At 46.8% G+C, this 23,042-nt stretch overlaps 3 protein-coding genes and 1 non-coding gene across 4 annotated transcripts; 2 read left to right on the top strand and 2 right to left on the bottom strand.

Annotated features, from left to right (window-relative positions):
• Positions 1-2,343: 2,343 nt before the first annotated feature.
• Positions 2,344-5,520, top strand: LOC147973647 (protein MLO). The gene is made up of 11 exons (XM_087522175.1): positions 2,344-2,852; positions 2,954-3,172; positions 3,263-3,379; positions 3,526-3,586; positions 3,697-3,857; positions 3,982-4,070; positions 4,232-4,281; positions 4,401-4,441; positions 4,551-4,760; positions 4,860-4,988; positions 5,083-5,520. The coding sequence occupies exons 1-11, from the start codon at positions 2,721-2,723 to the stop codon at positions 5,476-5,478; spliced, it is 1,605 nt and encodes a 534-aa protein (XP_087378301.1). The 5' UTR covers positions 2,344-2,720; the 3' UTR covers positions 5,479-5,520.
• Positions 5,521-5,584: 64 nt separating this feature from the next.
• Positions 5,585-8,272, bottom strand: LOC147973646 (PIGF/3-ketodihydrosphingosine reductase fusion protein-like). The gene is made up of 8 exons (XM_087522176.1): positions 7,832-8,272; positions 7,688-7,753; positions 7,551-7,593; positions 7,220-7,274; positions 6,935-6,983; positions 6,575-6,642; positions 6,340-6,457; positions 5,585-5,961 (listed from the first exon to the last, which is right to left on the bottom strand). The coding sequence occupies exons 1-8, from the start codon at positions 7,973-7,975 to the stop codon at positions 5,848-5,850; spliced, it is 657 nt and encodes a 218-aa protein (XP_087378302.1). The 5' UTR covers positions 7,976-8,272; the 3' UTR covers positions 5,585-5,847.
• Positions 8,273-8,330: 58 nt separating this feature from the next.
• On the top strand, positions 8,331-12,583 carry LOC125531009 (Ribophorin I). Its single transcript, XM_048695411.2, has 10 exons — positions 8,331-8,551; positions 8,653-8,697; positions 9,205-9,833; positions 9,922-10,069; positions 10,171-10,347; positions 10,673-10,741; positions 10,823-10,912; positions 11,200-11,358; positions 11,784-12,008; positions 12,178-12,583. Exons 1-10 carry the CDS (start codon positions 8,447-8,449, stop codon positions 12,367-12,369), a joined length of 1,839 nt encoding a protein of 612 aa, XP_048551368.2. The 5' UTR covers positions 8,331-8,446; the 3' UTR covers positions 12,370-12,583.
• Positions 12,584-18,880: 6,297 nt separating this feature from the next.
• Positions 18,881-18,963, bottom strand: LOC125533266 (small nucleolar RNA SNORD24). The gene has a single exon (XR_007294197.1). It is a non-coding gene; the product is annotated as a small nucleolar RNA SNORD24 (small nucleolar RNA).
• Between the last annotated feature and the right edge of the window lie 4,079 nt (positions 18,964-23,042).

Genomic DNA, 23,042 nt, shown 5'->3' with positions numbered 1-23,042 from the left:
TTGGGTGCCCACAGCACACACAAGTTGTGAAACAGTACGTGCATGACTGGGCACAGAGCAGGTTAGAGCAAACCTCCACATCACCATAAATTCCGAGTAGCCACTAGATTCAGCATGCCTGTTTAGGGTTCTGTACAGTACGTACCTGGCTACTACTGCTTGCCAATTGAAAAATGATTTAGAGCAAATTCCAGAATGCCATGACACATCTGCTTTTATGTCAAACCCACTGTTCATAACAATATTTGTGCGGTGGTGCGCATGAGATAAGATCCGGATGAGGGTGGCGCCCATAAAAAATGGGCCATCCATGAACCAGCAGCGTCAACACGAACGAGCGACAAAGCCGCGGGCTACGAGCGTCACCACACAATATGTTAATGGATCGGGCCGGCCATCCCATCGGCCATCAGGGTGTGCTGCCAAGCAGATCTCCATGCATGATGCATCACGGGTGCACCTAGTAGCCACATAGATCTCCAGACTCCAGGCATGATGCATCACGGGTGCATCTGTAAATTCAAACCTACCATTAACTTTGCCCGATCAGAGGAACCGGTCCGGATCCGATCGTTAATTCGGCGACCAGTGACTTGATCGCGTCTGTTTAAGCACTAGCAGCTCACTGATCGCATGGATCGACCGCTGGTAAGAATAGTACACCCTGTGCATATACAAGTCCGCGAAAAAGTAGCAGCCACGAATGCAGTCAACGTTTTTATTTGACCTGACTCGCTCGATCAGGCCCGTACTCCACTGGTTGAAACGCCCACTTCGCCGGAGCCGCCTGGTCAGACTTTTCCACGCACGACCGACCATTGAGCAGTCAAAGTTCGGATGCCACGCCGTCGCTCGCATGCGGACGTACGTGTGCAAGTCGTCGCAAGTTGCGTGCTACAGAAATTCAAAACAAAACAAAAAAACTTGCGTGGCACAGTACGAGACTACAAGCGAGTAGAAGCGCACCACGTATGCCCGTGTATCTGCAGTAACGGAACCGTGCACGTTCTGGCTAAACGTGCGCATGCAGCAGGGTGCACGTCCACGTCCTGCAGGTTTAAGTATATAATGTAGCTTACAGTAATTAACCATGCATGCTTCGAAATGAAGCACTGCCTGCCGGGCGCCGGCGACCTGATCCACCACCACCCGACGCGCGGCTCGCCGGCGGGAACAGCCAGTCGCGCGCGTGGACCTCTCGCCTCTACCAACGTGTGGCTACGTGTAACCGTGCTCCGTAAAACCGTGTTGGTTTTACCTTTACCTTTCTCTCGCCCGCACACACGTCGCCGCCAAGGCATGCGTCGCGTCATTTTCTCCAAATAACTTTGGCGCGAACGGGTCTCCGATCGAGCAGCACCAAATCAATCAACCCAACGAAAGTGATCCGACGTCATAAAATTCGATCCCCCGAGAAACTGGCAGCACTTTTGCCGTTTTCTTGCCGGTCCCAACGAACTCTCCGTCCCTCCTAATTTAACGTCAAAAAAATATAAAAAATCTCCGCCTGCGTTGATGATCCCAATAACCAGCAAGCTGTCCTACGGGATCATTCAGGAGCTTTTTGAGCTGCTACTTGTCATCTCTTTGATGGAATCGCCGATCCGGAGGTTGCTGAAATTTATGCCTGCAAACGAGCTTTATAGGTGGCGGCCGAACTCAACACATCCAAGCTGCTGTTGGAGACGGACTGTGCTAATCTAGCAAAGATGTTGTGTGCGCAAGAGAAAACTCTCTCTGCAGTTGGACCTCTGCTGGAGGAGATCAAGGAGAGGATGCAAATGTTCCAAGAAGTGAAAGTGTCTTGCGTAAGGCGTAGTGCTAATGCTGCCGCGGATAAGTTAGCTAAAGTAGGGTTAAGTGATAGACTGTGTAAGGTTTGGTTTGCCGTTCCCCCAGATTGTATTCTGGGCATTGTGTCGGACGAGATTCCTAATTTCTTTTAATTAGTCAATAAGGCGGCAGTAGTTGATCCTCAAAAAAAAAATAACCAGCAAGCTAGCCGGACGCGTCGGTTTTTGTCCTGCCTAAGCTAGGAGTATCTCCAAGTAACCTACGCGGGACAAAACTATGGCCAGATAGACACTAGTCAAACGATCGCAACAAGAAAAAAACTAGTCAAGAAAAATACTACAGATTACCTAAAGAAAAAAAATAGAAAACCAAAACAAAAATACTGGTAAAGTGACCGTCCCCGTCAAAAAATACTTGCCGACCGACCGGGTGTCCCCCGTCGCCCCGGCCCGGTGCCGGCCGAGCACCCCGCCCAGAGCGCCATCACTGGATCAACCACCCCGTCCAACCGCGCGCTACGAAACATCGGTCGTTTCTCACGGTGCGATCTCAGCCGGAAACCGGCGCTCGCGCGCATCAGCTGTAGCCTGTAGGTCTCGGGCTCCGCAGCGCCGCTGCCGAGCCACCCGGCCGGCGCGCACGCACGCACGCGCTTTGACCCGGCCGCCGATAAAAGGCCCCGCGCGGCAGCTCCCTCCTACCCGGTTGCCACACCCACAGTCTGCCACAGCAGCAACAAGCTAGACATACCTGCGTGCGTACGTACGTTTTCGTTTTCCTTTCTTGCTCCGGCCGGCCGGCCGGCCACGTAGAATAGATACCTGCCCAGGTACGTACCTCGTTGGCTCAGACGATCGGCGGTTGGACTTGGGTGCGCGCCCTGCCCTGCTCCGGCCAAGGAAAGAGGTTGCGCTAAAGACGGGCGGATGGCAAAGGACGACGGGTACCCCCCGGCGCGGACGCTGCCGGAGACGCCGTCCTGGGCGGTGGCGCTGGTCTTCGCCGTCATGATCATCGTCTCCGTCCTCCTGGAGCACGCGCTCCACAAGCTCGGCCATGTAAGTCCCCTCACTCCCGCAACAAGAACAAGAACAACCAGAACCAGAATCAGCTCAGCTCAGCTCATGGCTTCCTTTCCTCCCTTGGTGCGTGTAAGCAGTGGTTCCACAAGCGGCACAAGAACGCGCTGGCGGAGGCGCTGGAGAAGATGAAGGCGGAGCTGATGCTGGTGGGATTCATCTCGCTGCTGCTCGCCGTCACGCAGGACCCAATCTCCGGGATATGCATCTCCCAGAAGGCCGCCAGCATCATGCGCCCCTGCAAGGTGGAACCCGGTTCCGTCAAGAGCAAGTACAAGGACTACTACTGCGCCAAAGAGGTAACTAACACAAACAGTTTCTTCTTCTTCTTCTTGTTTTCCTTCCTGATTGGCTTGGCCTGATTGGTGTGGTGTCTGTTTCTCCTGCAGGGCAAGGTGGCGCTCATGTCCACGGGCAGCCTGCACCAGCTCCACATATTCATCTTCGTGCTAGCCGTCTTCCATGTCACCTACAGCGTCATCATCATGGCTCTAAGCCGTCTCAAGGTGAGCCTTTCTTTCTTTCTTTCCCGTGCTTCCAGATCCTGCGCGGTTCCCGGGCAAGGTGGCGCTCATCGTACGTCTGTCTCAGTTAAACTGCTACCAATCCTTAACCTGCTCCGGCATAATATTCTTATTCCTCCCCCCGGCAGATGAGAACATGGAAGAAATGGGAGACAGAGACCGCCTCCTTGGAATACCAGTTCGCAAATGGTCAGACAATTTTCCAAATGAAACCTCTTCTGTTTTGATGCATTTACAGAGGCAGGCATGATCAGAGCGAGTGAACTGATGATATGTTTTCTTCTTTCCCGTGCTTCCAGATCCTGCGCGGTTCCGCTTCACGCACCAGACGTCGTTCGTGAAGCGGCACCTGGGCCTGTCCAGCACCCCCGGCGTCAGATGGGTGGTGGCCTTCTTCAGGCAGTTCTTCAGGTCCGTCACCAAGGTGGACTACCTCACCTTGAGGGCAGGCTTCATCAACGTACGTAATACCCCAAAAGCCCCCTCTCCTTCTAGCTCCGTCGGCCATTGCCGCGACGCTTCTGAAATAAGTATTGTTCCAACACCAATGATCACATGCTCTCTCTTTCCATGATTCTGCGCAGGCGCACTTGTCGCAGAACAGCAAGTTCGACTTCCACAAGTACATCAAGAGGTCCATGGAGGACGACTTCAAAGTCGTCGTTGGCATCAGGTAGGTTGCATTCCATGGATATGATTATACAATTGTCGTCAGGCTCCATATGATATTGCTTAGCTTCCATATGATACAATACTATCAGTTTGCTGCGTCATGGTCTTTGCCCCTGCTGGTCCTTGTTGCATGATCTTGACACATTTGGCCTCTTTTCGCAGCCTCCCGCTGTGGGCTGTGGCGATCCTCACCCTCTTCCTTGATATCGACGGTATGGACCTTGTCTTTGCCCCCTTCTCTGTTGCCTTGCTGCTAAAACACTTGTAATTTATTTGTCTCGTAACCACCGTTCATTTTCTAACCTTTCCCCCCCTTTCTTTCTGCTCATAGGGATCGGCACACTCACCTGGGTTTCTTTCATCCCTCTCATCGTAAGTGCGAATTTCTCCGCCGAAAGCAACAGCCAAACCCCATTTGATTGCAATGCGAAATCACACCTAATAATAATTCAAATTGTCATTGTCCATCTGTCTTTCCCAGATCCTCTTGTGTGTTGGAACCAAGCTAGAGATGATCATCATGGAGATGGCCCTGGAGATCCAGGACCGGTCGAGCGTCATCAAGGGGGCACCCGTGGTCGAGCCCAGCAACAAGTTCTTCTGGTTCCACCGCCCCGACTGGGTCCTCTTCTTCATACACCTGACGCTGTTCCAGAACGCGTTTCAGATGGCACATTTCGTGTGGACAGTGGTACGCCGCGGATGAACTTGTCAGTTAATAATATGGGTGTCAAGGCACCAAGTGCTGCTGCTGATGAACTGCACTGACAGAGATTTACCTGTGTCGCAGGCCACGCCCGGCTTGAAGGACTGCTTCCATATGAACATCGGGCTGAGCATCATGAAGGTCGTGCTGGGGCTGGCTCTCCAGTTCCTGTGCAGCTACATCACCTTCCCCCTCTACGCGCTAGTCACACAGGTAATAAAACCGTTGATGAAGATCTCTGAACAATTGCTCTGGGAGAGGAGAAACAGCAGCCTTAATCATCTGTGTGCGCTGGCTTTGTACGCAGATGGGATCAAACATGAAGAGGTCCATCTTCGACGAGCAGACAGCCAAGGCGCTGACCAACTGGCGGAACACGGCCAAGGAGAAGAAGAAGGTCCGAGACACGGACATGCTGATGGCGCAGATGATCGGCGACGCAACACCCAGCCGAGGCACGTCCCCGATGCCTAGCCAGGGCTCATCGCCGGTGCACCTGCTTCAGAAGGGCATGGGACGGTCTGACGATCCCCAGAGCGCACCGACCTCGCCAAGGACCATGGAGGAGGCTAGGGACATGTACCCGGTTGTGGTGGCGCATCCCGTACACAGACTAAATCCTGCTGACAGGCGGAGGTCGGTCTCTTCGTCAGCCCTCGATGCCGACATCCCCAGCGCAGATTTTTCCTTCAGCCAGGGATGAGACAAGTTTCTGTATTGATGTTAGTCCAATGTATAGCCAACATAGGATGTGATGATTCGTACAATAAGAAATACAATTTTTTACTGAGTCAAAAAATTTAACCTGCTAAGCACAAACAAAAACCCTCTCATCTCAATAAAAATACCAAATGGCAATCAGTCTCATAACATAAGAAAGAGCTCTGAAGAAAATAATCTTCAGCCCCCAAAAGGTAAATGAGTGCCACTAATATATCAAGCTACTGGAAGGCACCAGTACTCTGACTCAACTGGAAATCTAACCAAAAGTACATTGCTTTTTGGGAAGAAACAATCTATAGCATAACCTGCGTAAATCGTTAAAGGAAAAAAGGTATTCATCATCCATAGGCTAGTCAGCTTTGACACGAGCTCTTCTCTGGTGAGCAACTATGAGGATCAGCGATACTAACATGCCAATCACATGCCCAGCAATTGCACCATAAGTGACACATATTGGCCATTCCTACAAAAGATAAAAGGAAACAGGCATGAGTTGCAAAAGCAAGGTGGGGACAATAACAGCAGGCAGTCAATTGTAAGGCACAGAAAAGGTAGTCTCATCCATGTGCCGGTAAATACTTCATTGAAAATAGAATGCATGGAAAAAAATGGGGGTGGTAATATAGACTAGTTCCAACAGCAGCATTCAACACACGAGAGAGCATCAGACAAACTAATGCATTTTGCATCACCGCTCTGAATAGTTAGTCCACGAGCTAGTCTTTAAGTTATCATGTTACCTACTGGATATGCATAAACATCTCTACAAGATCCCGTCTTTTATGATGCTCGTCCGGTCGTCCCATAGGTATTCAAAAAAAGTCACAGTCAGTATCTTTACCTGCCAAGATCTCTCCCAGTCAAGGGGCATAGGCCAAGCACCAAGCCACGCTCCTATTACAGCTCCATGAGAAGGCGCAGAGATCATGTAGTCCACAACATTGGATGATGTGCAATAACTGACATACAAAAACACAAATCAACTAAAGTATCAGTAAGCACAGGGCAATGACAATAGAAACTCTCTATGGAATGAACTCATCACAATAGCACTTATCTAGGATTCAGGAATATACATAGTATGAGAAAGCGCGTTCTGCCAATCCACTTTGGATGCTCCAAAGACACATGCTGCTGGAACAAACTGCAATGCCACGCATTTAGCTTGTCATGCCTCAGTTATGCAAGTACATTATAGTAAATAATACTACCTCTAACTAAATGTAAGACATTTTTGCCGTTCAATTTGAACTGCAAAAACATCTTAATTTAGTTACGAATTGAACTGCAAAAATGTCTTCTATTTACTTATGGAGGTAGTAATTGTCAAGAAGTATGAGCACAAGACCAGCAAGTCTAATATTTTTCAGTTGTCAATCTTGTTGTGCTGAAGTACTCATTCAAGAATAAGTAAAAGCACAGCAAATGCCACTTACCGTGAACAGCGACATAAGACTTGACCAATAGATTGTCGCTATCCAGTACCTAAAAATGTGAAAATCGCATCAGACAAGGCATTAGTTTTTGACGAAGGACAAGACACTGTTGGTATGAGTCTTTTATGTTTAAATTGACATATCCTTGTGCAAGCCCGTCAGATGAGGTATTATAAAACACTAATGTTCAACTAACATTGTACATGGTTATTCTAGTGATGACTCCTAATTAGCGTGCATCACGGGGACTAACAACCATACATGACCTTGTCAGCGGGAACTTACTTGATTCCAACAGGCGCGCCAAGAACAATAGCACCAAATGCATTTACGAATGCCCCTGGCAGAGAGAAGAAGCATGTAGCATAAGGATAAATAAATGAAAAGCAGAAAGACGGGCAGGTCCTAAAATAACTCAGCCTGGCCTCTTGCATTCCTAAAGAGCAAATCAACATGTATTAGTAAGTCGTGAGTACTAGCTAATGACTAGGATCCAACATTGAGTTTTTTCAACGCGTGATATCCTACGGGCACTCGTGTTCTTCACATTGGATGGACAGAAGGCTCTCGAGCAAACGCAACGGATGAATGTGCAAAGGCAGCAAGGAGAACTAACCTATGGGCAAGCCAAGCAATCCCCGTGCAGCAGCCTTAAGGAACTGCAATCGAAGAAACACAATCACCTTATTATATCACTGAACAAAAATATGATGTTTGGAACGGACACCGGAAGAAGCAGTTGATGCAACAAACCGAGCAGCGTTTGGGATCTCGCCGGAGCAGACTGAACACCACGATGACAAGCGGCGCCTCACAGACCTAGAGAAAAAGCATCCGTCCTGGTCAGAAGACACGTGGGAAGCGTTGTTGGGGTGAGAGATGGGGAAGGGAGGTTACCACGAGGAGGCGGAGCGCGTGGGCGGGGTCGGAGACGAGCGCGCCGCGGCCGGCGAGGGAGTGGGCGGCTGCGAGGCCGGCGAGGCAGAGCGCGTGGGCGGCCAAGGCGGCGAAGGCGCTGATCTGGGCGACCTCGGCGCCCATGGCGGGGCCGCGCGTGGAGAGTCTAGTCTGCCTTCGAGGTGGGACTGTTGGTGCTGACCGACGGCGAGCTAGGTCGTGGCAGACGCGGAGGAGCGAGGAGGCCGTCGAGGCGCAGAGACAGGCAGCCCTCTCTGACTCTAGCGCCTACGGCGAGGCCCACAGCGGCGCGTGACAAAGGCTGGGCAGCGCCGCCGCACCGGGGGGTCGGAGATGGGAGCGACGCCGGCGGAGGTAGCGATGCGAGAGAGGGGGGAGAGAGACGGTGAACCGGTGGAGCCAGACCGGGCACCCAGTCGGAAGTCGCAGCAAAGTGGTCCGGTCGCACCGCCCAGTGAGTCACCTGTCTTCTCCCACGGGCACACGGGTGACGGGTCCGACCGAGCCCGACGAGGGTTTAAAGCCTTTCTTAGTCAGGTCCAACCCCATCTCGCCGCGAAACCAACGCCCCGCGACGCGATCTGGCCGCCGAGCATGGCGACACCGCTCCGCCTCGCCGCGCTCCTCCTCCTCGTCCTCGTCGCGGCCTTCGCCTCCGCCGCGCGCGCTGATCTCGTCATCTCCAGGGCGGATCGGAAGGTCAGTGGGCCCTCCCCCGCTCGCTCCTCAGATCTCAGGACCCGCCGCGGTTGACGTCTCGGATCTGATGGTCTTGTGCGACCTTCTCTCGCGTTTTGCAGGTTGATTTGACTTCGCACATCGTCCGCGTCCTCACTTCGCTCAAGGTACGCTGTTGCGCTCTACTCCTGCTGTGGGAGTTGAATTTAGTCGTCCAGCTCAGTGTTCCATCCTGTTAACCTACACAAGTACTCCCTCTGTCCCACAATACAAGAACGTTTTCGACACTAGTGTAGTGTCAATGTCAAAAACGCTCTTATATTGTGGGAGGGAGGGAGTAGTAATATTTTTGTGCGTGTCACGTTTTCCTGATTGATATGCTGCGATGTGATTCATGTAGTTAGCATTTCATGAATCTGAGACCTTCGTTACTTCATGCTAATGGGCACTGCCTCAATGGTCACCAGTATCCACAAACTTATTCTCAGAACTGAGAAACGTACAGTCTCAGCCGTGATTTTTTTTTACCAGAATGTAAAATAGGTCACTGTATTAGACTATCGGTAATAGGGGCTATATAACTAAAATCCTTAAGTAGCTTTATTCTAATACTCTGTTTGTGCTTATTTGTCATGTCAGAATGCTGCTGTTACTTATAAACCCATTGATTTCAGGTTGAAAATGCCGGCTCCGAGCCTGTCTCTAAAGTCTTGCTGGCTTTTCCCAACATCCAAGCAAAAAACCTGGCAGCGATCAGAGCATTCGGCACTGAGGGAAAAGTGAAGGGTCTCAGTAGTATTCTTCCGATTGAAGTTGTTGAGCCTTCTGGTGTTCCCCCAGAACTGACCTTCTTTTCAGCATCGTTGCACAAACCTTTGACAAAGGGGAAGATTCTTCACTTAGATGTCTTGACCGTATTTACACACTTTCTCCAGCCATTCCCAGAAGAGATCACCCAAGCCGATTCGCAGCTGGTTGTCTTTCAGGATAGCTCTCACTACCTGTCTCCTTACCCTGTTAAGGTCCAGACGCTTAGTATCAGATTGCCTGGTGGAAGGGTTGAATCATACACAAAATATGGAAACACAAAACTTGTGGATTCCGAGCTTAAATATGGACCGTATGAAGATGTTCCCCCGTTTTCCTACAACCCTATTATTGTGCACTTTGAGAACAACAACCCATTTGCAGTTGCAAAGGAACTTATAAGGGAGATTGAGATATCTCACTGGGGCAATGTACAGATTACAGAACATTACAACATTGTTCATGGTGGTGCCAGACTGAAGGGTGAATTCTCCAGGTTTGTCTCTGTTCTAAATTGGTGTTTTAAGTAGCTCAACTTAAGAAGTCATGTCCAGAAATAACTAATTCCGTGTTTCTATTTGTAGGCTTGACTACCAGTCTAGACCTTATGCAAGAGGGGTTTCATCATTTAGGCATCTCATTGCTAGATTGCCTGCAAGGGCCCACTCTATTTATTACAGAGATGAAATCGGTAATATTTCAACATCACACTTATGGAGTGATTCTAAGAAGGTGCTGCTGCTATTTATTTCATTTATTATGGTTAAATTTCCCAACAAAAGCGCAACGCATGTATGTTGAATGCTTTTGCATGTCCAACAATCTTATTGCAGACCCAACTGGAAATTGAACCGAGGTTTCCCTTGTTTGGTGGTTGGCAAACAACCTTTACCATTGGTTATGGTTTACCTCTTCAAGACTTTGTTTTCAGTGCTGATGGAAAGAGATTTCTCAATATCACATTTGGTTCTCCAATGGAGGAGATTCTCATAGAAAAGCTCATCGTAAAGGTATGTGGTCAGTTGCATCAAACCAGTATCATCAGGAATATGGGGTTTCATTTCCCCCCTTTTCTCTGATCTACTGAGTTCCACTGTTCCAGACCTAATTTCCATATCATTTGACTTTCCTTCGTATTGACATAAAATCTGTACTTATTTAGGAAAGCCCCAAGCTCTAGATCCTCTTGTCACACACGAAAACATCATTTTGGCCATGTTTCCCTGAACTTGACATCAATCACTATTGATTTTATCTGTGCGGGTGCTTCCAGTTATGTGAATAATTTCGCATCACTCCCCTCTTACACTTGTATATATCTTTCTTTTCGGACAGGTCGTTCTACCTGAAGGTTCAAAGGATATTGATGTTTCAGCTCCATTTCCAACAAATCAATGGCAAGAGGTGGTCTATCATTGGATGATAGATAACTGAATAACTAGCTCATCCTATTCATCGTTGTAACAAAAGTGATGTGTGGTGCAGGTGAAGTATTCACATCTTGACATTGCTGGAAGGCCAGTTCTAGTCTTGGAGAAGCCTGATGTTATTCCAGAGCATAATTTGCATTTCCAGGTTTGTCTTCAGAACTATTGTCGTGCCAGTAGTTTGCACACTTGCATGATGAAAATTCTAAACTGTGTGAATTGTTGGTCAAACTGAATAAATAATCTGTAAAAGGATTATGCGACTAGTTTCACATGAAACAATACTTTCACATGCAACGATACTTAAAGCTGCTACTGGAAAGGTTTTTGTTATCAACAATGCTTTCTGTGAGTCGTTTGTGTACTGATACCTAAGCAGTGTTTTATGTGAAGTTGTGAACTGTAGCTAACTATTTTTTCCTTTGCAATATGCAGGTGTACTACAAATTCAATAACATCTCGTTGCTCATAGAGCCGATGATGTTGATTACTGGCTTCTTCCTCCTGTTTGTTGCATGTATTGCCTACATGCACACTGACATGTCAATCTCTAAGAACTCTCCTTCTTATCTGGCAAAGCTGCAATGGGATGAGGTACAATTACTTTAAGCCTCAAACTTCTCCAAGTTATTTAGATCAAGGACTCAGGAAAAATATACAAAACTGAAACTGAACAGTTCGGGGTGCTAGAAGGGCAAGGCCAGTTTGATAAGTTAACTGAAACTGAACATCAAGTTTTGTTCAATATAAAGAAAACAAGCATGTACTTGGAAAGCCATGGAAAATATTATTATTGCAGATCAAATTTGAACCTAAAGATTAATATTTAGGAGCCATGACTACTTTTTAAACCGGATTGTCCTTAAGTTTATGGGTTGGAATAATGAATAATGTTTTTTTCCTTGTAAGTAAAGAGTTTGTGGTCATCTTTGTGCAGTTTTTTCTGTACTGTTTTGATTATATAACTTTAGTATTGTGCAGTGCTGATTTCTGATGGCTCTTTTGTTCTCCTGGTGCAGGTGCAAGCCACTGTTCAGCAAATCCAGGGTATCTTCGGCCAGTGCTTAGCTGTTCATGATAAGCTAGAGACATCATTGCACGATTTGTCTAGGACTGGAGATGCTAAATCTTGCAAAGCAGCTCGTAAAGCAGCTGATGCACAGTTGAAGGAATTAGCGAAAGAGCTGAAGCCACTGTGGTTATCTGTACAGTCATCCCCTCAGTCTTATCAGATATGGCCAAAGGTTTGCTCACCAAACTTCTGCGACCGCGTTTATGTTGTATATAAAAAAAATGAAATTGAGAAACATATTTGACCTTGCCATGTCGTGCAATCTCAATCTTGACTACCTTTCCGCATTTATTCTGATTGCCAAAAAAAAAATCATTACTCTTTGTGTATTGTTGCTGCAGCTAGAGGACTTGGTTGCGAAGGAGAAGGAGTTGCAGGAGAAGCTCATGGCAAGGCATGCCACCGTGGTTGACAGCGTCGAGAAGAAGCAGCGCGGGCAAGACATAGAAAACCGGATTGCTTCCCAGCAGCAGAAGATCGCTGCGCTGAGGCAAGAGGTCGAATCTCTTCTAGAGTACCTTAGCGAGATATGAGCGGACCCGGTCTCGTTCCTATATCATTAGTGATTAGACTGAAGGTCATCGTCTGCACTTTTGTGTAGATGTTGTGTTGGTAACCCATTATCCTAGTTCCTGAGGCTAGGTTTTGAATAGACCGTGTATAACATGATATAAGCACCGTAATCATTTTGGAACTGATTAGTTTTTTTTGTTTTGCATCATGATAAAAAGAAATCATGCGGAACCACCCCCCCTCTGGACTCCTTTTTCTTAAGTGGTAGCATAATTGTTCCAGATTAGTGGTGCATTTGCATGGGTGCAGTTATCATGGTAGTACTGATGCATTTCTGTGATTCCCATCATTGCCGCGGCCAGACGACATGAATTGAAGTTATGGAACTCAGTACCCTTTGAATCGAGGCGTGCTTTTTTGCAGGAACGTCACTCTTGCACCATTACAGAGAGCAAGTGGTGAGTGGTTTGTAGATTCTCTTTTACGTGACTTTTGCAGGAACGTCACTCTTGCACCATTACGTGTTGTCCTTTGCTAGTAGAATGTGTTGTCCTTTTGCAGGAAGTACTTTTACGGAGATTTGCTTCAAATGGTTGGGGTTAAGCCCTTTGCTAGCAGTGACTGAGTGCCCATTTAGAGTTGGGCCACTAATGCTGATTTCCACAACAATAGTATGTATTTCCACAACCTAGTTAGTTGATGCTGAGTTAATACTACAACTGTATCTAGTTATGTTAGATATGGATGAAATTCTTGTCTTAGATTTGTCTAGATACGGATGTATCTAGTTATGTTAGATACGGATGAATTTTGGGACGGAGGGAGTAGGTATTTTGTTTAGCCAGATATATATAGAAAAAGGTGGTGAGCAAGGAAGCCAACCCCATCTTGCTCTGCTGCTTGCTCTGGAACGAACTCTGCTTCTTCATGGCTGCGTTGGATGGAACCACGGTTCCTTTTCCCAACGCACGCTATACAACAACCACCACTGGTCCACTGATTGGGGGCAGGTGTGCGTGCGGTGCGGCTACTTGTAGGCAGAAGCTTCTGCTACCCTCCATGTCGTGGTGCGTGCGTGCAGGTGCAGGTGATGATCAGGCTGCCATGGATCCGTCCAAAGTCGAATCATCTACGAGTATCTATCTCCTGCGATGGCTCGCTCAAAGCCAGAGGACATCATCATGGCCATCCCCGTGCCGATCTACTCCTAGTTAGGAAAAGCAAGCAAGAAAGAAAGACACAATGACACAATGACAGGGGGAAAAGAGCAGAGCATCCCGTTCGCCACCGAGCTGTTTTGTGTCCTCTTTTCTTCTCGGCCTGTCATGATTTCTTCTGCACCGCACGCACAAGCGCGGGCAGGCTTTTCTAGCTCGGCCGCGACACGACGGAGAACCGGCGCATTCTACCTCATCGATCGACTCGCCGACTGAGTTATGCAAATGGCCATCGAGGAAACAGAGACAAAAGCCCAGAGCGTCCGGGCACTACTAGCTAAAACCTTATACACAGAAATTTAGCAATAGCGCATGTCAAAAAAGGGCACTAGTGCTAAATAGCAGTAGCGCGTGTCCGTAAACCACGCTACAGATACAATAGTAACAGTAGCGCGTGCGCATGAAAACGCGCTGCCACTAGTATCCCCTTTGCTACCCCCGATAGGCTATGCATAGCAGTAGCGGTCTTGAGAAAAGCGCGCTACCGCTAGCACATAAGTAGCAGCACGTTTCGCGCGGAGAGCGCTACTGCTAATGGAAATAAAATAAAATAAAAAACAAATGGAAAAGTAAATGAAAAAGAAAGAAATAGAAAAAGGAGAAAGGAAAAAATAAAATGTGGAGCAAATTAAATGAGAAAGCGGAAAAAAAGAGAAAGACGTAGCAGTAGCGTTTGTTCGTAAGAGGCGTTATAGCTAACGTAGCTGCAGCGCGTTTCCTAGACCTCCGCTGTAGAAACAGAAAAGGAAATAAGAAAGATGAAGGAAATTACATAGCTATAGCAGTAGCGCGTTTTGCGAAAATCGCTATAGCTAACTTAGCTATAGCGCGTTTCGCGAAAAGCGCTACCGCTAAGTTTGACTTAACCAAAAAACCGTTTCCCCCCGGCCACCACTTCTCCCCGAAATCCCTCTACCCACCCCGCCGCCGTCTGCCCGATTCACCGTCGCCCCACTTCGTCGCCGTCTCCTGCCGACGCCGACTCCCCCGGAGCCACCAGAGCCGCGCGCCATCGACACCACCGGAGCCGCCCCCAACGCCATCGGAGCCGCGCGGCCTCATCAACGCCACCGGAGTCGCAGTCGACGCCACCGGAGCCTCCCTCGACGCAACTGCCTCCCTCGCCGTCAGCGGAGACGCCCCCGCCTCCCTCGCCACCACTGCCTCCCACGCCACCACCGGAGCCATCCTCTGTAAGCCCCCACCCCTCCTCTCTCTCTATCTCTAAATTAGTTAGGTTAATTTAGTTAGGAAAAGAATTTAGTTAGGTTAATTTGACAGAGATGCCCCTGCCTCCCTCGCCATAGGAAAAAATTGTATATGCTTAACTAGGGCAGTAGGGTTAGGGTTGTAGTGTTTAATTACAAATGTTAGGAAAGTAAGGTTTAACTAGATGTTAACTAGGGTGGTAGGATTTAGTTTAGAGAAAAAATCAATATAAAAATATAAATTTCTATTAGTGTTGCAAGTCTAGTAGGTTCTTAATTTTTAGTGAATTTTTATTAGGACAAAAATGTAGGACATAATTTGAGTTCTAGGTTCATAATTTGAATTCTAGGGTTCATACACTAGGAGATGCAAATTTGAAGTGGTCATGATATATGAAAAATCCTCAATTGTGTTTGCTCATTGATCATAATCGACATTGAAGTGGTTCGATTGTGCCCAAGTGGCCTTTTGTTGTTTTCAGGGATTGAAACCGAGTGGCCTATGTTTTGCCAGAATGTTGATTCATTTCCGTTCTGGCAAAATTCAGGTTCTTGATTTGTTCACTTTTTAGCAAAGGTCATGCCGAAATTTTCCGTGAATTTCGGCATGACTTGTGCTACAAACTAGGACATATCGACTGCCCAGGATTTGCCGCACGGGGAAGGAGTCAACGTTCCTGCAAAACAATAGGCCTTTTTATGTCATTATTCTTTTTATTAGGTCTAGAATTAATTGACTAGATTTAATCGTAGGAAACATGGCTAGCAACGATGAAGGACAGGGTTCTGGTGAATGCGACAACGTCTACCGGGCGTCAGACGATTTTTTAGCCTTGCCGACATCGAGACCGGTGCTGAGACTTAGACTGGCATCGAGACTGAGACTGAGACCGGCGCTGAGACTCAGACCCAGGTGTACCGGTTTCCGGTTTCCGAGCGACGGGCAGTAGTTAGTTTAGGTTCACGCTAATGTGAGAGAGGGATACGAACTCATGTACTTAAAGTGATAGTTCTTCTCGCGTATATCATTGTTTAGATGGATGACGATGTATTTGCAAGTAATCGAGACTTGTATCGCTATTTTTGAGATGATGACGAGAGACCACTTTGTGTTGGATGATGATTATGATGATGACATGATTTGATGAGACTAATTGTATGTATATGCTATGATTACAATTGTATGTGTATAATATGCTAAAGATTATTGTATAAAGCCTATTCAAATACAAAACAAATATGCAGGAAAAAAACTAATAAAACTAGTAGTAGCGAGGGGGGAATTTAGCAGTAGCGTCGCCTTACCAGTAGCACTTCCCAGTAAACAGCGCTGCAGATAATATCAGCAGCGCCCTTTTCTAAAGAGCGCTACAGCTATTCATGTATAGCAGTAGCGTGAGACAACAGGCGCTACTAATAGGCCCAAAACCCGCGCTGCTGCTAGGCTTTTCCGTAGTAGTGCGGTCGCCAACGAGCCTTTTTTCTTCGCGTCCAATGATTTCTTGTGCACCGCACGCACGCATAAACGTAGGCATGCTCTAGCGAACTCTCAAATGGGCTCGACTCTTTACAAGATTGTTTTTTACTTCTTCCGTCCAAAAATATTTGTCATCAAAATGGATAAAAGAAGATGTACCTAGATGTATGTCAGTTCTAGATACATCTTTTTTTATTCATTTTCATAACAAGTATTTTCGAACGAAGGGAGTACGAGTTAATAATAAAGGCATCTCCAACGGCGACCGTAAATTTTCTCCTGCATCCATCCGTGAACACGGATGCGAGAGGCGGCCATCCAATGTTGTCTGCATATATTTGGACAACAATTCAAACTAATCAGACGAAATTCGTTTAAACACGGTCCGATTTCATATGAACATGCTGGATTCCATATAAACATGACGGATTTCATTATATTTCGGACATACTTTAGTTTAAAGCGATTCTCGTTCGGCTCTACAGGTATAATCAATTTACCTAATCTTGGTCACCGGCGCTCGTTCCCCATGTGTGGCCATGAGCCCCGAGAACTGAAACTTTGTCTTCTCCAGTCCCGCCTCGACGCTCTCCAGCTTCGTTTTCGTAACCTTCGCCTTCGGAGCCTCGGGAAGTCAAGTTGTCCACCTCTGCATCGCCGCCAAGCGGCTAATCGACCGACAATGTTCAGCCCACCAAGGTTGCCTTGAATGGGAGGGGCGGAGCAGTGGCCTTCTTGGGACCCGAGAAGGAGCGACCTACCATGCTCTACTCTTTCTCGTTGCCGGCAGTGCCCGCGGACATGCCGGTTTCGTGGTCGCGGCAGCGGGGTGCGGCCTGGGTTGAGCTGGCGATGTCCACCGCCTCATCATAGGTCCTGCAACATACCTTGTCCGCCGCCTCGTCGAACTCCTCGTAGGCAGCCTCTAGTTCCGCCTGACGCTGGCGCTACCGCCAGTGGACGAGGCGGATCTCACGGGCGAAGCGGTACGACTCGAGCAACGCCGCCTACCCTGCCAAGTCCGCTTTCGGCACGCTCTCTTTGCCCGCGTTGAGCCACTCCTCCGCCTGATGGTGCTCCTGTAGGAGCTGGTGATTGTAGGCGGCGTCAGCCTGTGCCTCCTGGAACTGCTCGTCCCGCACCATGTCCATGTTATTGGCACGGGCCTCGCCGATGGTCAGGGTGCAATGCACCGATAAGGGTGGCGTCGGCTCGTCCTCCGCTGCGTCCTTCATTGGAACAACGTCGGACGCCAGCTTCCTGCCAGCCGGCAGCAATGACGGCCATCTCCTTCTGCTCCATGTCAGTCTGTCCCAGAGAGCTTTGGCGCGTGAGATGGGAAAGGTGCGGAAGAGAAAGGGGTCGGAGGAGGATGAATGCGGCTATGGTCGGGGCTGCAATTTTTATAGCGGGTGAATAGCAATGGTGGGCGGCAGAGGGACAGACGGGTGGCACAGACACTACAAGAAATATGTCAACTTGTGACCACCACTATTGGTCACTGAATGGTCACAAATTTTCATTTGTGACCTTTTTGTGACCAAAAACATAAGGTCAAAAGCTGGCCGTCATAAACTGACATTAGCGACCTTTCTTATGGAATGGTCGAAGACGTTTATGACCAAAATACGTCTACTGTGGCGTTTTGGTCACTAGCAACCTCCCCAGGCCACGTAGGCATCCAGCGTGGCAAGCTGATGTGGCACAAGATTCAGCCCGGTCCAATTCGGTTTTCTACATGGGCCTAGCCCAACAATTCGGCCTTTTTACTGTATATTTTCTCTATTAATTTTCTCTAGCTACATGGGCCTGGCCCAACAATTTGGCCTTTTTATTTCTAGATGCGGCCTTTTACAGCATATGATCTTTTACTTTTTGCTATTTTATTTTCCACTGTTTTACATTTGTCCCAAATATCATAATATCATACACTGGCCCCACACGTCAGAAATTTCAAATGTGCTCAAATTATTTTGATAAGTGGGTCGCATGAGTCATGTTTTCATTGCACACATTTTCAAATCACATACATAATTACTATTTCATATGAAACAGGAATTGTAATTCTAAAACATACATGAAATTCACAAAGAGAAGATACATTAAATCACATACATAATTACTATTTCATTCACAAACAGAGAGAAGATACATTAAATTCCCAGATAACCCATCTATTATTACATAACTTGCTATATAAGAATGTCTTGGAGCTTCTTTGAACATCTTTCGTCTTGAATTTACTCAAAATATCTGCCAACAAGAAAACAGAACAGCAAGGATAGGGTGAATAACAACAACAACAACAACAACAACAACAACAACAACAACAACAACAACAACAACAACAACAACAGGGGGTGCTATTTAGTAGTAAGATCAAGTCTGGAATGTAAGAATGCTTTGTTGTAATTGATAACTAAAATCTACAACAGCTCAAAGTGGCAGTAGCTAAAACACAATATCAGAAAAGCATATAATTGATGTGACATAACAAACTAGACAACCAAGAAATTGATGTGACATAGCTAGTTTCCAGCAATATCCAACGACAAATTGATGTCACATATATGTATCTATCATGCAAACAGCGGATGTACTGTACTGATAACATTAGACTAGAAATAAGAGCCTCAGAGATCTTGGTGGTTAAGATCATCAAGTGGGATAAACCCATTAAGAGTAGCAAATATTTTGATAACATCACAGGCTCTGTTTGGCACGCAGAAAATTAATCAGTTGAAGCAGAGGCGATGTTTGGCATCACTGCATTTTACAGTTCCAAAACAAACAGACAGAGTCAGGAATCGGCAGCAAAGCAAGTATACGTATATAGGAATCTCTACTTGGAACCTAGAGTAAGAAGCACAGCTAGAAGAGCCCAAGAATTAATTAACCCTGTGTTATTCTTTAACTGGAATGTACGTGCATCATCAACAGAGAGGTGTGAGCTCTGGACTTAATTGGTTGTGAGAATGGACTGGACTGTTCCAAATACGTGCATCATCATCAGTTCTGTGAAGCAAATCTACATATCATATTTCTAGAATGGGCGCACCCAGTTGCTCACAAGTAGATTCAAACCCAACTTGTAATGCAATGATGTTTCTTGTACAGTATTACTATAGTTACCTAAATTGCCATGGGAATACTGACAGCAGAAACAGGGGAACGAGAAGTAAGTTAAATTAGAGCTAGCAGTTCCAAACAATCACTAAAAACAGCAGCAAAAGCAGACACAGATGCCCGCCAGAGACATTCCCACAGGCAAAGCAAGCACCTTAAGCCCTCTCGCCACGGATCCTCGAAGAGACCCACCAGGTAGGCCTCTGCAGCCTCCTGAAGGGCCAGCACCGCATGGCTCTGGAAGCGGAGGTCAGTCTGCACAGACAGAACAGGATGGTGCTTTTAGTTTACTTGATTCATCATACTATAAGAGTTGACACAACAGGAGCATCACAATGTAGTGCACAAGTTGATTGATCACCTTGAAGTCCTGGGCAATCTCCCTAACAAGCCTCTGGAATGGAAGCTTCCTGATGAGCAGCTCCGTGCTCTTCTGGTACTTGCGGATCTCACTGCAAAGTCAAGCACAAAATTTACTCATTTGAGAATACTTCAAAACAAAACTATAACACATGCTAGAATAGGTTGGAAGATTTTACACACCAAAGAGCAACAGTTCCAGGGCGGTAATGGTGAGGCTTCTTCACTCCTCCAGTTGTGGGAGCAGACTTACGGGCAGCCTGTCAAAAAGCAAAGTAGAGCACATGGTCAAATTAACAATAATACCATGATAGTCCATATACATCAGTAGGATATTTGGTCATAAGCTGGCAATGAAGGTTGAGGTTCAAATTATACCCAGTTCAATTTACCTAAACCATAAATAAAGGCATGGCATAGGTAAACTATCAATATTGCAGTCACAAACCTTGGTGGCTAGCTGCTTCCTAGGAGCCTTTCCTCTAGTGGACTTACGAGCAGTCTGCTTAGTACGAGCCATGAGCAAAACCTTGGTTTACCTGAAGCAAAAACAGAACATAGTCAATTCTATAAATTGAATATCACAATAACACAACTATAGTCTTCTCATAACGAGTAAATTGTGCCTGGCACCTTGTTGCTAGCAAATCCATTCAATAACTATAGAGTCCCAACAATCATCAGCCTAGAATACCTACCAAATTTTTGTACATCAAAAACTAACAACATCATACAACACAGCTATACACCCCTTCAGATAGAAAGCAGTGTATTTCTAACTAAAACTCTTCATTCAAAAGATCAGACCCAAGATAGAATTCCACTTCAGATGAAAGTCCTGATCTACCTTTAGCATAGTTTGTTCACTCGAAAGACACATATAAAGATGACACACTAAAAAACTACAGCCTAGTACTTTTTTTAACACTAAAGAAAACAAGGCTACCATGATCACCTAATTTTGCAAACAGAAGCAAGAAAAGAAATAGCAGTCCACTGATAAAAATATGCTTCCTGGTTATCACATGTAATGGTTGAACATCAACTTCACATAGTTATGTGCACATGATTTTAGTAATTAGCTAACTGGCAAGTTGATACAATTCAGATACAATAAATGTGAATGTGCATGTACTCAATGTGCATGTACTAAGAAGCCAAGAACACTGAAGAATTTACTGATTGAAAAAGCAATGGTCATTTCATCCCAAACCTCTCAGCTTCACACAACTAAATCAATGTCCCGGGAAGGAATCACCCGAAATTTTACCACATATAGTACAAGCACAATGAAGTAGCATACCGAACAGCAGAGCAGGTAGCGGGGGAGGAGAGGGGGGCTGAGGAGCGGCCGCTTGCCTTAGCGACGTAGTCCATCAAGGCAAATTTGAAGGCGATGCCTAGGCAGCCAAAGAGGACGGAGACGTTGGAGCAGGCACGCGAGAAGTCCCCCGCCGCCATCGCGGGCTGCTGCTGTGGCTTGGCGACGGCCGTGAGCTGCTCGAACGATGCACCGATCCGCCGCAGCGGCTTGTCCGCCTCGTTGGACCCCATCGGCATCGGTGGTGCTTAGCGCCGCCGCGGTGGTGCCCACGGCGCCGAGGATCTCGTGGTTTCTCAGGGACTGGCTCACCGCCTCCAACGCCGCCAGGGCCGACGCTACCATCGCGTCGCCAGGACCGCAGCCACACGGTCGACGGGCGCCACGCGGATGCGGTTGCGGATCTGGGCTCCGACGGCACGGACCCCCTCCGCCAAGGGCACCCTGCCGCCGGCCGCCATGGAGGTGTTGGCCATCGAGGAGGAAGGGGTCTCAGGCTAGGGTTTCGGCTGGAAGTGGGGAGTGTCTCTCGGCTCGGCATGGAGGAGGCCGGGATTGGGGGAGAAGCGGTTGGGTCAATCCAGAGATCCAGAGAGGAGGAGAGGAGGAGGAGTCGTGGGTTGGAGGGTTGGAGGGGATCGATCCATATGAATCTCGCTGGACAGAGGGCGCCGGAGGTGGTGCGGATTGGAGGGGATCGATCCATATGGATCTCGCCGGACAGAGGGCGCCGGAGGTGGCGGCAGCCAGGGAGGAGTGGAGCGCTAGGGTTCGAGAGAGAGAGGCGAGTGGGCACGAGGGGTTGGGTGCGTGGGAGGGAGTGCGGGTTGTGGGTTGGGCGACGTGGGTGAGACAGGCGGGCCATTGGATCCAGGAGCATCCGACGGTGATTAGGCACGATCCGCGTGAGATGCTCCTGGACCAATCAGAATGTAGTATACCAGTACTACATTTTTTGACCATCTAAATTGGTCGTAATCGACTAAAAGTAAGGTGCTAAATCATATTGGCTATTTTATGATCTGAAAAATAAAAATAAAAATAAAATATCTTCTCATGTTTCATCAAATTTGACCTTAGTTTTCAGGAATAATGACAAATTGAAATAAGACAAATATCTTTTAAAAGAGTTAGGAGAAATTAGTTTTTTTTAAATCATTTTCCATTTTTAATGTGTCCAAAATGAGTTTTTTTGTGAAGGACATACTATATATTTGTTGCAAAATTATACCAAATCAATTTTCTAAAATACTAGGCCATATTTAATGTACAATTGACCAAATGGTTGGGTGTCAAAACTTTTGATCCACCTCTGGTGAAAAAAACAAATTCCCGCCGATTCAGCTGGAAGCGGGTCAAATTTGAATTGCAGCTGCCTCATAGTTTGCTATTTATTTTTTCCAAAAATCATTTCTAGGTACATAAGTATCTATTTAATCATAGAAACACCAAAAAAATTCCAAGATTCAACCACTAGCTAGGAACGGTCAAGCCCGTCGTTTTGACCGCATTTTGAAACAGGCATAAAAAATTCAAAAAAATCAAAAAATTGGAAAACCTTCGCATTGTGTCATTATATGTGACCAAGTTTCCAGGAAAAATAATAAACTTGTAATATGGTAATTATTTTAAAAAAGTGTTCTCAGAAATGAGCTATCATGCGTGAAGATTCATGGCTTTCAAGCAAAATGATCAATCTTATGGCCACATTCATGGCATAGTTTGTTCAAATGATCTCATATTGTGCAGAAGGGTGCATATTGGAATTCCAAACAATGTTTCCTAAGGAAGTTTTCATTTTCTTTGCACGGAAAATTCATTTTCCATTTTTCGAGTGCCCAAAAGGAGGTTTTTTGTGAAGGACCTACCAAATAATTGTTGCAAAAATGGACCAAATCAATTTTATAAAATACTAGGACATATATAATGCACAATTGACCAAATGGTTGGGTGAAAAAAGTTTTGATCCACCTCTGGTGAAAAA

This window comes from Triticum urartu, chromosome 5A (genome assembly GCF_056163025.1).
Source record: "Triticum urartu cultivar PI428250 chromosome 5A, HENAU_Tu73, whole genome shotgun sequence".
Classification (NCBI taxonomy): Eukaryota; Viridiplantae; Streptophyta; class Magnoliopsida; order Poales; family Poaceae; genus Triticum; species Triticum urartu.
Note: the sequence above shows the minus strand (reverse complement) of the source record. Positions and strands in the feature narration are given on the sequence as shown.